Raw genomic sequence first — 14,377 nt, forward strand, 5'->3', positions numbered from 1 at the left:
ATATATTGTTTGGATTTGTTTCCTTTTTTTATTCCATTTTCTTGAACTATAAATCTTGTTCGTTTCCTCTTCTAAATCTCTCGCTTTCACCAACCAAACCCAGAAGAAAGCTCGAGATCAATATCGAATAAGGATCACAAAATTAGGGTTTTAATTTGATAGAGAAGATGAATTTCAGAAGCTTTGAGGAGTTCTGGCCTTTCTACATGATGCAACACTCGAATCCATCGACGCGAAGGTTGCACTTCATAGGTATCATCGCGAGCATCGTTGCTTTGATATGTTCGATTTTGATCAACTGGTGGTTCTTAGCTCTGGTGCCTCTGCTTGGGTACGGATTCGCGTGGTATAGCCACTTCTTCGTGGAAGGGAATGTTCCGGCGAGCTTTGGGCATCCGCTTTGGTCGTTTCTCTGCGATCTCAAGATGTTTAGTCTGATGCTCACAGGAAGCATGGAGAGAGAGATGAAGAGACTTGGTAAGAGGCCATTGTTGCAGCTCTCTTGAAGCAGCAGCAGATATCTCTATAGAATTGTTCTTGATTCTTCTTATTGCGTTCTGCGATTGGATTTTAGACTCCAGTTTGTAATTACTTCATGGAATCGTTGTTTGCGAATGATCATTTCTTCAAATTCAAATTTCGTATGAACAAAACATAAATTCTCAAGAAATTAAGTTGTGCAAAAACTTTATAAACTCAGAAAAGAGTTGATCTAATACTAAAGTCGAATTACATTTTAAAAAGGTACAGAAATCGAAAACTCTAGCACGAAATTGTCCCTGGATCCTTTTGATGAGCTCTATGAGGATGTGTACCTCCTGTTTACAGATGGTACCTAGTATCATAAATCTGTGTTGCGGGAAAAAGACGGGAGAGGCACGGCTTCTTGAGGCCGTAGTATCACGAGCAGACCGAACATCCCGAGCATCGGGAGAACAAGAAGCCATTTCAGAAGCTTGTAGTAATACATATGGAAAGTTAGTGAGAATTCGTCTGAGAAATGGAGTCCATTCTTATCTGCCATCTCCACCATTACAGTTCCTGTTGTTCTCACTCCCACAGTTGGTAGTTTTATCCGGTATTTTCCAGGGCGGTCATAGATCTGGCTCTGCGTTATCCTCCTCTCTCCCTGGTAATTGCCTGGAACCAACAGCGTCGTCTGTATTTGAAAACAGCTGGTTTAGTTCAGCAAGAAGCCATTGCTCATCTATTGAGGTTTCAGGAACTTACAGTAACGTTGTAGGGTGCTTGTGAACCAGATGGATATCTATATTTATCAACGATCTCGATCTCAGCCCAGAAGTTTTTGCCTTCCTCATCACGGAAACCTCTGGTCGAATGCGTGACAAAAACGCCTTCACGATCATAACGATTGGCCTTATTGTTCCTGCCTTGATCACTAGATCTCCAAGCCTGATGAATTCGGGAACCAAGTGTGAAATCAGTAATTTCCCCCATTTTAAAAAACAATCAAAGAGATGTTGAGCAGAACCCGCTCGCAAATAGAGTTCGGGGTTGATCTTGCCTTAAGGGGATGGTGAGGAGAAGGCGTTGAGAAGCAAAAGACGTTTCCATTCATAGTTGAGACAATAAGATCGAGATCATCTCCACCGTCAACATTATCAGCCAAGACCATGCTGTATCTGTAACTCGAAAGACATTGGTGGTCAAAATACTAAAGATATTACGTGCCGAGAGGAAGCAAAAGTGACTTACGAAGTTTCGCCAATGTCAACAACGTCAGTGCACGAGGTGGGTCCATCTATGAGATACAGGTAACCGTCAAAGGATGTAGTAACGATGGTGAGACCCTTCTTTTTCTCACCTCGCTTGTTCAGATCAACAAGAAGAAGTTGGTTCATCACTCTTCCATGAGTCCTGTATGGGTAAGGACGGACAATAGAACCATCCTTGCCACTAAGAACGTATATGTTTCCTGATGATGTAGGAACCACAACCTCCGTGTGTCCGTCACCATCAACATCGCCTATAGAAGGACCCTGTAAGAGAAGATTGGCAGCAATCAATAATCGTGAAGTGATCAATTCAGAGACAGGTTACAATGTTACATGGTAAATAATTTTGGTCTTACGCAGGGACTTAAGATCTCATGAAAGCTTGTATACACTACAATTATTTGATAGAATTCTGATGATGCTCGTACAACTGGTTCATTCATAAGAGTTTTCTATTTCTGATAAGAATAAACAGAGGTAATTGTTGACCTGGGGAACAAGGCTCTTAAGATGTGCTTCCCAAATTTCCACTCCTTGGGTGGTCCATGCTGCTATATTTCCGTGTGAATCAGTAGTTACAAGTTCAATCTTTCCATCATCATTTATGTCGGCCGCAACCACTGCTCCTTGAATTTCAGCCATTTCCAGTGGGAATTTTTCTCTGATGTTTCCTGCAAAAAGACAACAATCTTAGAATCCAAACCAACATCGAGATTTGCAGGCAAAAATGTGTAGTAAAACTTGTGTATGTATTGTCCATGAACAAGAATCTAATAAGAGTGAAATTTTGGTCTTGCAGGGAAACGGAATATTCAAACTTAACATAGATTTTTTTTTGAAGTGTGTGACCTTGACTATGAAAGCTATAGTTGCATAATCACATAAAACCGATCCAAAAGAAACAGCTCCTGCTAGAAGCATTGCTTGGTAAAAACAGTAACAGGAAATGCAGAATTGTCATCAATGCAAGAAAATAAACAGCAGGAAGTAACAAGAAGACTTACCACGATGATCCATGGCGTAGAATAAGCCAAAGGAAGTTCCGACAAGGATATCCAAATAACCATCGCCATCCAAATCAACAACCGTTGGTGAAGAATAAATATAAGCACGGAAGTTTGCTTTATCCGTACTCAAATCTAGCTCTTTGATCCACTTGACTTGTTTAGTATCAAGATTGAAAACCACAATTGAACTAGCAATATAATTTTTAATGTCGATACCACCAAGCTCTTTCAGATGTTCTGGATTATCATAGTACCTGAAAATTGCGTATTGTGTTAGCTGCCCTATATTCTGCAATGCAAATACATTGAAAACGCCAATGATAATATTCAAGACCTCATGCATGCAATACATACTAATGATGCTTTTGCATTAACAGATTCAGAGAACATTTACAGCATGAAAGCTAAACTTACTCGGGGTCGAAGAAATAGGAAACAGCAACAATCATCTCCTGTACTCCATCTTTGTCTATGTCAGCAATTACCTGATAAAAAGAGATACAGTAAGATCTCCCATGGAAGTAAGTAATCCGGAATAATCCTAAACAAGGTTTTTGACATAGATGAAACTCACAGGAGTGCATAGTATATGGGCGTCAATATTCACATAATCTTCTGAGTTCTCGTGCTGCCCCTCAACCCATTCCTCATCACCCCACATTTTCTCATCAACATAATCGTCATAATCATAACTGTATTCATCAGCTAACTCATCATTCTCACGCAACAACTCAAACGATGAATCTGCGTCAGCTTCTAAGCCTCCATCATTTTCTACTGTCGCCATGCGGACACCCTCACTGTTGTCTTTACTGTCCGAATGGCTGTCCACAGATTCTTTCGAACCATCCTCTTCCAGAAGTCGCCTCCCACTTTTGGTTACTGTCTCTGCCGTACTACTGTTTCCAGATGTCCCCAGAGTTTCTGAGGAATTACCCGTACTAGTATTTAATTTAATAACAGTTTCATTCTTATCTCCACTAATTTTGCTTTGATCCACCTCATTGGTGGTTACATTTCTATTGAGGTTTTCTCTTGAGCCAGCTGTAGTAGCATTTGCTGCCAAATTATTTGCTCCAGCATCCATGGAGGAATTATGTAGCTCTGGAGTAGGCTTTACAATAGCTTCTGTTTGATTATTCTCTGGTCTCTTTTGATCCTCTTGAGTTGACACATATGAATTAGCGCCATGAACTTCTTTGGTCATCGAGACTGTAACATTTGGTGTTGTGGTAGTTGCATTCGTTTCTACAGAGTGGAGAAGTGAGAGTCACAAAGTAAACTTTCATCACGAACTAAATTGACTCTGCTAATTCATGTACTTTTTCTACCCTCTAAATACTGGAGCTTCCCATCAGACGTAAAATCCATAAGAAAAAAGCAAGACACAAAATACAAAAACATTCTTCAGATAAGCTGAGGCAGCTACTCGAAGCATAAACTTATCTTTATACTTTCAATTACCTACCTGTTCAGTGTCCTCTAGAACTAGGAAGAACGCAAATAACCAAGAGACCATGGGAGATGGGAATAACTTAAGTAGCAAAGAAGAAACTGATGTAGAAAATCCAATATGATAAAGAAACTTACGAGTGGTCGATGACTTCATTGCCATAGCTTCCTCCTCAAGCACATCATCATGAACATCAGGATGTGAACGGTCAACAGGATCAGGATTAAGTCCCACATGCCAGTTCTTGTGCACTTTTCTACGTGGCACTTCTAGCTTATCTGACATCAAAAAGCCTGATACCCTGGAAACAAGAAAGTATCATATGCAAAACCCACAAAACTCTAAGGATCGATGATAACAGACAAAAGAATATCCATCATCTGAGAGAAAGAATTACCTGAAAAAGAGCACTTCGGCATTGTAGGTAGCCAGAGCAATTTCTCTAACACCATCTTTGTCGATATCAAATAGAAGAGGACTCGAGTGCACATTTGACTGGTGAAAAGCAGGCCAACCTAGAAATTTATGAGAGCATCAGTAACCTTTTCAAAATCCTTAATATTCTACAGCATCAAATGAACAAAGCACAAAATAAAATTTCAGAAAGCTAAAGGTAAAGAAGATAAGATATCTTGTACCTGGCATCTTGTCTCCATCAGCTCCTTCAAGAACTTCGAGGTAATGAACAAAAGATGGAACAACAATGTCAAGCTTTCCATCACTGTAACAAAAACAAAATCCGGCTTTAAGCACAAAGTATGGAACCAGCACTCATTAATCATGATGCCTTAACCCAAATTCGAGAGAGAAAACATCTGATTGTGAGTAAAAGATTTTAACACAGAATCAACATAAAAACATTGGTGGGAAAGATAATAAACCAAACCTGTTAATATCAGCAATCAAGGGTGTAGCATAAACGCTAGAAGTGACTTCAGTTTGCCATCGCAGCTCCAATTTTTTCGGGCACTGAGTATTCAATAAAGCATCTTCATCACTGCACAAACGAAACAACCCAGAAAGAAACTTAAATCGGAGAAACCAAACAGAAAGCCTTACGAGGAAAGAAACATATCTCCAGCAATCAATGGTATGAATTATGAAACAAAAATTCGATCAAATTGAGGCGTTGCATCTCAATACAGATCGAAAACTTACATATCGGGGTAGCCCAGCTCGTCATCGGTGGCTTTACGCTCTCTGAACTTATTTTCTCCATAGGAGAGATTCGTTAAGGAAAGACAGAGCAAACAAACCAGCAGACACTGCCTCGCTCGAGATTTCATATGATCACACTCTGCGAATACTAGGCAAATTCCCTTGACATAAAATTAAAATCGAATCAGAATCGAAGAACTGTATCCAACTACGTCGATAGATTTTGTAAAACCTCCCCAAAATCGGGGTTTAGGGAATTTGGAATGGTGAATAAAAAGGAGAGATCGAGAAGGAGAATGAGACGAAGCTGAGACTCTGTGTGTGTGGGAGATCGCAGCCGGCGAAATCGAATGACGCTGTGAAGAGTAAACTGCTTGCCGTTTTGATCTAAGTAAAACGCACGACACAGCTCGCTGTTTAGTTACAAATATGAGAAACGTCAATTATTCCCTATCACTTCGAATGATCGAAGGAAGATTTTTAACCTTTTCCGTTCTTGATTTTTCTATGTAAAATGCGATGAAAAGATTTCAAATCAAAATGATTGACATATGATATGAGAATCGGAGTGGTGATACTTTCTCAATGATAAAAGTGTCTAACATTCTTTTGCTTCTGAAGTATAATGGAACCAACAATAATAATATGATACTAATACTAAAAGATTACAACATTCCTAAGTACTATTGCTAGTAATATTACAAACACCTTCATCTAAACATATGAATCACTTAGAAGAGTAAACACATCTTATCAAGCTAAAACCATCATCACATACCCCCAAACGGAATTTTGATTCATAATAAACCCACCCTAAAACCTCCTTGAAACCGGGATTCTTACACATTCGAGAAATGCAGCGTTCTTTTTTTTTCCTTCTTACGTACAATGTTAGTATAGAAGCACCCCGGGATTTGCAAAGAAGAGAAGCAAAAGCATTACTGCCAACCCAGACATGTCTTTTTCTTGACTCAGCTTCTTGGGTATATTGAGAGAAACAAACAGACGTTTCATCTGCGGCGCGCAGCTTTGCTATCCATTTGAATACGATCCGCATACATAGGCAAACGGATGATCTCCCTTATCTCCTGCAGTAGCACTTCCTCTGTGATGTTGTCCTTTATGCTTCTCATCACCTATTTTGACATACACAATGGTTTAGACTTAACCCAATCACACCGGAACTCAAAAGACAGAAAGAAATGTCAGTTATTTACATGAGGAAAGTAAGTTAGTAAAGTATGATCGTCAACCAATAATGCAACAACTCAAGTATATAAAGAGGGATTATGGTACTGACCTTTCTGAAAGTGTTGATATCATTTGGCGTTGATTTATCGACCCTGACCCGCATGCTTACCCAGACTTTCTCATCCTGATCCCAAGAACACTCTACAATCTTCCCAGAGTACTCAGCAGGGTCTGAATCATCTGTTGCAGTTTCAGCATTAGTAGCTTGTAGTTCTTAGAAATAATGTAAGTTATGATTGACTGTGTTTATTACGAGTTATAAATATAATTATAAGCGGAGATACACACCTCTAAAAACAACAGAATTTCCATCCATATGCTTTTTCTTCCCTCTTTCAAACAAGGAGAGCATTCCACGGCCACTCTCATCCTGCTCGTATAGAAAGTCAACCGAGTTCATCTCTGGATACTTCCATTTCAACAGACCTTCATGGGTGCGGGGAACATAAGGATCATCCCAGCCCTGTTAACAGAGATTTAGATCTCAGATATGTATTTGGAAGACAATATACACTGTACTAAAACTAAAACTTCACTGCCTTTGTATGAAAAATAGGCTTTAACATCAAAGATCCTCTTCAGTCGCATGGTTACCTGAAAGATTAGGCCGTCGGCTTCATGTGAAAGTGATGGTATGAAACCCTTCAAAACCTTCTCAACCGCAGAAAGCAACCAGAAATCCTTTCTCCGCACCTAGGTGAAAGAATAATTAACAGCTCCATAAACAGTTTATACAAGGAAAAATATAAAAATGGAAAAGTGGCATGAATTTTTTTATAACGCACCCTAAAAGGCTCAAGATCATATCTATAGATATGACTTCTTGCCTTCTCATGATTACGGGGGTCTATCACCTCCTTCTCGAGCATCTTCCATCTTTCATAGAAAGGCCTCTGCTCCATTTTTGAATTGTGCAACTTTCTATTAGTATCTTAAGAAATTAACACATAATATAGCAAGCCAAATACAACTCATTGATACTCTATACTACTGACAAGATGTGTATGCTGGTAACCAGATTACGTCAAGGTTTAACTGTCAGCAACAAAGAATACTGAACAACTGCGAAAAACGATATAACATATTTGCATGGAATATGCACCATCGGAGTCAGATGCTCTATATGAGCATAGGAATTGTATATGTTCATAATTCCCAAAATATTTATTGCACCACGAGAAAGTCAGACATGACAAACAACAAACACTCTAAGCTAATTACGACAGTAAGCCCGGCCTACATAATGTGTTTAATTTCTCGAATGTTCTAATATTCTATAATGAGGGTAATGGCAGCTACAGTATTTACAATGTGCTTCAGTAAATACTCAGATCTTGATCAAAAGAGCCACCAATCCAACCATTATTGATTACATAAATAAATAATGACAATTCCAACCTCTACAACTGATTGGCCGTTGATTGCTACCATGTCATAGATTAGGTATCTCCTCTCCTGCTTTTGTTTATCTGGCAAGGTATCGATTATCATTTCTCCATCAAGTAATGTGAAATGGTGCACTTTATCAGATATGCCCTGGCAACCAAAAACAAATAAGTAAGAAAAACCACTAGTTCACACAATCTCGCCCACAAAGCAGGAATATTACTCACTTCAGTTGGGTGCCTAAAGGGGAACCGCATCTGTACCCTCCGGAATCTAAAGCTTCTATCTACTATGTAACATCCATCGGTGGTTAGCAGCATCATATATCGCGTTCCATCAGCTTTCCATGTTGCATAATAGTACCGCTGCCTCAAGAGTTGCAAATTTTCCCTGTTTTACCACAAGAGAAATATTAAGACTAAAGTTCTGCAAAAGAAATGGACTAATTGACCCCAAAACTAAGGGGATGCATTAGTCCAATCATCTCTTTTCATACACTACAAAGAGTAACACAGAGATTCATACCTGTTTAAGGAGACAGGGTGTGAACCTGGAAATTGTGAACATCCTCTTCCCTAGATTAGAGAAAAATGAAACTTGTTAGATACTCACAGATTTAACTAAATAATATTCAGTGTGACCATCACATACGATTTGAAATTTCCTACCCCAATATTCAGTGATAGCATCCTATAAAAGAATTGGCGGTAACCTTCCTCCTGGTCTGGGGGTATTTCATCACCTAGAACGTCATCATTTGACATCTTGACATCCACCTGATGACTTTCCTCCTGGAAACCCTAAGGCAGTAAGAAACAATAAATAAATAAAACCATCATAAAAGCAGGAAAACCAGATTATCACTTTATAAGTTTTGTCAGCTTTGGATAAAACTCAATTACAGCCATCAATATGCACCATTAACTAAATTCCTGGTAAACTGATTCGCGAGTTATGGAACCTACCTAAACCCATCTCAGAGGCAATATCAATATATTCAAAAGATCACTGGTAATAAAATGGCACAGAAAAAATGATTGTGATGCTGGAAATTCAGTACTAAGCTGTTCTTTAAATGGTTGCCCCTCACTAACAAGGAAAGACAGGTCTAAAGCTTAAACAAACGAGCAAGAAATCATTGGAATGACGGTTTCTGTATATAGATGATCAGCTAAATAAACAACTATAGCTTACTTGCACAGGACCAGCAGGACCGCCATCATCATCTTCATCATCTGGCAAAGCTTCACCATTTAAATCAAGCTCAGTAGACCTCTTCCATTCAGGAGTTGATGGGCAAATGACGCTTTCAGGTTTTATTTCGTGATAAAACGAGTATAAAGCATCAATATAATCTGGTTTATAGATCCCAGGTGGGCGGGCATCGGAAAAGATTTTCAAAGCCTGACAGAAACCATAGTGTTATAAGATTCTATACTCATAGGAGGTACATAAAGTTCACAAATACAATGAGAGAAGTGAAAATACTCACCTGTGTAACATTCATTGGCCCAGATCGCATGAGATAATGAACTATCATGAACCCTGTCCGATTATGTCCATGTGTACAATGGACGAGAATATACTTTTTCGAGTGTTTTAGATTTAGGACAAACTGATTAACCTGCAGACAGTTTCATTTAGTGAGCTACTAACAGTAAACAAAACTGCTTACACAAGAACATAAGAGAAAATAAAATACAACTTCAGGAAAACAGTTATGATTCATTTTGGCTACAAAAGAATACCTCATTGACAAATGCGTTGACAGACACATTATCTGGCACTGCATCACGACCCTTGCATGCAATCTACAAGCAAAGAAATCTAAAGATAAAGCAACCTGCTACAGCATGGAGGATATGGATATATAACAGTATCTAATTCGTTTACCTTCACATGCTTAATGCCTTCTTTCTTCAAGTCTGTCGTAGAATAGTAACGAGTTGTGTTTGTCAAATCGATCACCAGACCAAGCTGAAAAATTCAGTGACAATACACAATAACTTGGATCACGGATATACCAGTGTTGCATAGACGATGATACATACTCATACAATCAACAAAGCAAGGAGAAAGAAATTCCAGAAATTACCTTTCTCCCAGCTATCCTCTGGTTATGGATCACCTGTTTAAAAGAGTATCTACTTCCAGGAGGTACATGATTATTGTAAGATTCATTCAGGGGAACTTTTGAAGGAACGAGGAATCCTATCTCATTCCCAGAAGGAGGGCAGTCTAGCCAACCTGTGATATCGGACAGGCTGTCAAAGAGTTACCCTATTTAAAGAAATTTGCCGAAAGATAAAGAAAAGAACACATACAAGCTAAAACCATTTCAGTAAATTTAGAGGCCGTTTATACTTGAAGTAAATCTTAAGCATGAAATGATAAGTATTCATTCGGTAAAAAAAATATCACCTTGAGGGATCTTGTATCTATCATAAGCTTTAGTATTTCGATTCTGGTAATATTGATCACGGAAAACTGGCTGAGAGTTATGTGTTGGCTTGTCATATCTCATTCGTTTCTTTCTCTCTTCACGTTCCTAAAGCAAAAACATATGAAAATCCATCCTCAGACTCAGGGGAAGATAAGAAAACATGTGGGGATCAATTATTAGAGATTCCACATTAACGATGACATTAGTTAATAGTTTCCTAAAGTGTCCTGCATTAAAGTGACTACAGAAATCCATGTTGAGTGAAGAAAATCAATAGTACCCGTCTAGCGATTTCAACAGCAGACTCTATCCGTTCATCCCGAGAAGAATAGTCTTCTAGATGTCTCACATACGGTTCGTCATCTTCTTCGGGTTGGGGTGAAGCATTTAAGTCCATCGTAGCAACCATCCAAGGGCAAATGAACAGAAATTAACCTAACATATCCTTCCTCTGTAAGAAGCTACCTAAGTTATATCTGAAGCATGAAGAAAGCACAATATTATCAACCTCGGGAACACAGACCAGAATGCAAACTCAAAATCATTTCCCAATTCTCTCAATATAGAGTAACAAAGCCGAAAATTGAAGCAAATAAGATCCAAAGCAGAGCAAGAGATCCATATACTCTCGGTATCCTTCTCCAACTTAACTCGACTACCATAGGAAAATAAAACCCTAGAAGCTACGAATCAACGAAATCTCAGCCGAACATTTGAAATTCGTCCTCTTCTCGAAAACATATGGACATCAAAATCATGCGTATCACTAATAAGTGCGAAAACTCACCAAGGGCATCCAATATCTGAGGTATCAAACTAAAGAACACAGAGCTTTCGGAGAATCGGAAACAACATCCAAGGTTCTTTGAAACAAGTAAGCTCCGTAGATGCCTACGAAATCCACCGGAGATGGTGATGGACGGTGAAGGTTCAGTTCAAATCGCGGGTTCAGTGGAAAAAATTGAAATCGAAACCCTAGAGAGAGAAAATTCACGAAAGGAAGAGAGAGATAGAGAGTAGTTGAGAAAGGAGAGAGAGAAAGACCAAGTCTTCCTTATATACTGAGGCCAGTCGAGTCAAGGCAAAAACTTATTGGTAATCAAAAAAATACAAATGAGAAAATACAAATAATCCCTTGATAATTTAATGACGTGGAGGAAAAAACATTACCTTTTTCACGTTTTTATCATTTTATGAGTATTCATTTACCAATTTGCAGAGATTAAAAAATAAAAATAGTGAAAAGAAAATACAACGGATGTAATGATGTGGAGGAAAAATGACGATTTTTTTTTTGTAATTTTAATGCAAAAGTTAAAAAAAAAAAAATTGGCTTGGACAAGTTATTATTTGGAAAATGACAAATTTCTTCTTAAAATAGAAAAAAAATCTCTATAAGATTATCCACGTTGAAACAACCATATAATTTATCTCGGTTAAGTGGTTGTAAACCAGAACGCTCTACGTATATAAGAGGCTCCTATGTAATCGTTCTAACTTCTAAGATGAATCAGAAAGTTTGTTTCTTCTACTCTACCTTCATGATTCATCTAGTCTTCGTTGTCTGAATCTGTTGAATATCATTTAAAAAGAGATATTCCAGTTTAAAATAGATTCAAGAAACATCACAATAACAAAGATAATACAATCACGTCATACATTTGAGACATTTCTCTGTAAGATTTCTTAATAAGAGTTGTCAAGATCCTCAACATAGTGTTAATTCAGAAAAATCCTTACATAGAGCAAATGGAGTACAATCAAACAAACGCCATGCTCTCAAAGATTCTGTCTGCAGCAAAACAAGAAAAAGGAACATAGCTACAGAAGCTGCCAAGCTTCATTTGGTTTGTCAGACTTTTGAATCTTAGGTGTAGATTGAGTTACTTCGTCCGGGTCCATCTTTGAGAGGAAGTTTGAGAGACCATTGGTTAAGGCAGAGGTTGTGATCAAAGAAGCTCTAAGTAAGCTAGTGGCCTGTAACACAAAAGTAGTTTCAAAAATATTAAGAACTCAAGAATCAAAGACTATAAATTAAAAGGTAGAGGCACCATACCTCAGCTTTGCCAATGCTAATTACTTGCTCCTCAATATCACCAATGTTCATCTGCAGCTTGCTTAACAATGAAATTGTTGAGGACGAGTTCATAGGAGTGACAACCAGATCATCTGACACTATGAAATTTGTTTCTCCCTTCACAAGTCCAATACTAGCAGAAGCTGAAGTGAACTTTGCAATTATTTCACCGTTTGAAAGCACAGCCTTGTTAATCTTTTTACAGAGCATGTTATGACCATAATGGGTGACCAAGCATTCATATTCTGGTGATTCCTGGATAACAACATCAAGAGGTTGTGCCCTTCCAGTAGAAATAAGGAAGCATGCATTGAGAAACTGTGGCTGCTTTCTGCTTCTCAAAGCTCAAATCTTTCACACTTCTGCACAGATTACCAACACAGCCCATATTACCAATGTCAATAGAAAGTTCCCAAGCAAACTCAATCGGGATGGCAAGAAAAGTGAAAAGAAAATCAACGAATTCTTCTCTGCACTCAGCATAGAGAACAGCCCTGTCTGTCTTTCTAACATAAACTTTCAAAGTTAAGAGATTGTCTGCAGCTCCTGCAACACTGCTTTCTTGTACAAGTGGTGTCAACATTTTACGTTTCCTTGACATGCAATGTTTCCTCAGGAAGGTGTCTGTCAATGGAGCTTCCGAAGTGAACAAACACCCTAGCAAAGTTAGAATCTACATTTACAAAAGAAAGTAGTGTAAGAAAGATCGTTATTAAGAAGTTGTCATCAAGGGTAGATATAAAAAGTTCAAGTACCTCTTCAAAACCAACATCAATAAGCATTTCTTGCAGCTTATCAAAACCAGAGTAACCAAAATCATTGAGGACATTCAAAACAAGACCCATAGAGTTCAATGCCACTTTGAGATCATCCGTAATAACAAATGATGTTCTGCAGCTGGGAAATACTCCATCAGCTTGCTGTTCTTCAACCGGAATCTCACGGTGCATAGAGCTTCCACAACGACACTTCATGGTACTAACATTGCTGAATAACTTACGGCATGCTTCAGTAGAAACAAAATTTGGGCAGACAAAGAACTTGGTCGCCTCGGTGTCATCAATGTTGAGCTTTAGATCTCTGCCATGACTCCCCTTCGCACTCCGAGGATGCAGCAAGAAATGCTTACAAGCTTGAGACTCGAAATTATCAACGTCCATGTCTGCAACACTTTTGTAAAGATTGTGTAAACAACCAACGACTGAAGACTGCGGATTCTGATGCTTCTCGAGCAACCTGACAATGGTACCCATAGGAAGAGTCAAAAGACTACAGAGCACATCAACAAAATCCTTCCCAGCTTCAGCCAAAATAACTCTGTTTTTCTCCTCATCAATGAGAAGTCTTAGGCTAAACTTCGGCTTCTCAAAGCTCTTAGCCATCAAAATATCAGGGGGGTCAAATCAAAGAAGAAAGATAATTTATGAGCAGTGTTTTAGAAAGGAGTTTTTGTCAGTAAATGGAAACAAGGCTTTCCCACCCATATAAATAGACGTGTTCCACAGAACATAATGTTTAGTTACCATAAAAGATTCAAATACCCAAAACCAAGAAACCTTTGAGTGTCCCTATGAGCGCATGAGTTTGGATTCATGTCCCAAGGGAAAGAGTGTATATTTTCCATAAAAATGCAATCGATTAAAGACGAGCCGCCCACCTATCTCCAGTAATAAACAAGACAGTAGCTATAAGGGCATTGAGAAAGAAACGCCTTAATGAGTTTCATCAGATTTAGGGGTCTGCAAAGTCGACTGAGCTACTTCTTGAGGATTAGTTGTTAAAAATAAAATAAAATAAAAGAGTTACTTCTTTAGGATTTTTCTTTAGAGAGAACACTGGTTAATACAGATTTTTGTAATCAAGGAA

General features: G+C 38.5%; 4 protein-coding genes and 2 long non-coding RNA genes across 9 annotated transcripts; 2 read left to right on the forward strand and 4 right to left on the reverse strand.

Moving 5' to 3' along the window:
* Positions 1 to 54: 54 nt before the first annotated feature.
* AT3G02095 lies at positions 55 to 295 on the reverse strand. The gene has a single exon (NR_140886.1). It is a non-coding gene; the product is annotated as an other RNA (long non-coding RNA).
* AT3G09085 (transmembrane protein (DUF962)) lies at positions 63 to 670 on the forward strand. Its single transcript, NM_111743.3, has one exon. It carries the CDS (start codon positions 168 to 170, stop codon positions 504 to 506), a length of 339 nt encoding a protein of 112 aa, NP_566342.1. The 5' UTR covers positions 63 to 167; the 3' UTR covers positions 507 to 670.
* Positions 628 to 5,860, reverse strand: DEX1 (defective in exine formation protein (DEX1)). 3 transcript variants are annotated; one of them, NM_001202915.1, is made up of 14 exons: positions 5,355 to 5,615; positions 5,083 to 5,193; positions 4,835 to 4,917; positions 4,594 to 4,711; positions 4,334 to 4,497; positions 3,318 to 3,991; positions 3,158 to 3,228; positions 2,741 to 2,997; positions 2,226 to 2,407; positions 1,717 to 2,000; positions 1,526 to 1,643; positions 1,231 to 1,413; positions 913 to 1,159; positions 674 to 818 (listed from the first exon to the last, which is right to left on the reverse strand). In NM_001202915.1, exons 1-14 carry the CDS (start codon positions 5,480 to 5,482, stop codon positions 763 to 765), a joined length of 2,676 nt encoding a protein of 891 aa, NP_001189844.1. In that variant the 5' UTR covers positions 5,483 to 5,615; the 3' UTR covers positions 674 to 762. The 3 variants fall into 3 exon arrangements, with proteins under 3 accessions (NP_566343.1, NP_001118602.1, NP_001189844.1); NM_111744.5 differs by having other exon boundaries at positions 628 to 1,159; positions 5,355 to 5,860; NM_001125130.1 differs by having other exon boundaries at positions 628 to 1,175; positions 5,355 to 5,734.
* Positions 3,422 to 3,621, forward strand: AT3G02105. The gene has a single exon (NR_140887.1). It is a non-coding gene; the product is annotated as an other RNA (long non-coding RNA).
* Positions 5,861 to 5,882: 22 nt separating the features above from the next.
* Positions 5,883 to 11,477, reverse strand: AT3G09100 (mRNA capping enzyme family protein). 2 transcript variants are annotated; one of them, NM_202534.2, is made up of 17 exons: positions 11,222 to 11,477; positions 10,715 to 10,910; positions 10,413 to 10,539; positions 10,087 to 10,238; positions 9,885 to 9,968; positions 9,740 to 9,802; positions 9,484 to 9,615; positions 9,186 to 9,395; positions 8,660 to 8,791; positions 8,517 to 8,566; positions 8,219 to 8,381; positions 8,004 to 8,141; positions 7,391 to 7,498; positions 7,200 to 7,298; positions 6,894 to 7,068; positions 6,655 to 6,785; positions 5,883 to 6,490 (listed from the first exon to the last, which is right to left on the reverse strand). In NM_202534.2, exons 2-17 carry the CDS (start codon positions 10,841 to 10,843, stop codon positions 6,365 to 6,367), a joined length of 2,019 nt encoding a protein of 672 aa, NP_974263.1. In that variant the 5' UTR covers positions 10,844 to 10,910; positions 11,222 to 11,477; the 3' UTR covers positions 5,883 to 6,364. The 2 variants fall into 2 exon arrangements, with proteins under 2 accessions (NP_974263.1, NP_187522.2); NM_111745.3 differs by lacking the exons at positions 5,883 to 6,490; positions 6,655 to 6,785; positions 6,894 to 7,068; positions 7,200 to 7,298 and having other exon boundaries at positions 7,478 to 8,141; positions 11,222 to 11,462.
* Positions 11,478 to 12,094: 617 nt separating this feature from the next.
* On the reverse strand, positions 12,095 to 13,921 carry AT3G09110 (hypothetical protein (DUF674)). Its single transcript, NM_111746.3, has 3 exons — positions 13,267 to 13,921; positions 12,491 to 13,184; positions 12,095 to 12,411 (listed from the first exon to the last, which is right to left on the reverse strand). Exons 1-2 carry the CDS (start codon positions 13,891 to 13,893, stop codon positions 12,780 to 12,782), a joined length of 1,032 nt encoding a protein of 343 aa, NP_187523.2. The 5' UTR covers positions 13,894 to 13,921; the 3' UTR covers positions 12,095 to 12,411; positions 12,491 to 12,779.
* Between the last annotated feature and the right edge of the window lie 456 nt (positions 13,922 to 14,377).

The sequence above is a fragment of the Arabidopsis thaliana genome, chromosome 3, assembly GCF_000001735.4.
Source record: "Arabidopsis thaliana chromosome 3, partial sequence".
Classification (NCBI taxonomy): Eukaryota; Viridiplantae; Streptophyta; class Magnoliopsida; order Brassicales; family Brassicaceae; genus Arabidopsis; species Arabidopsis thaliana.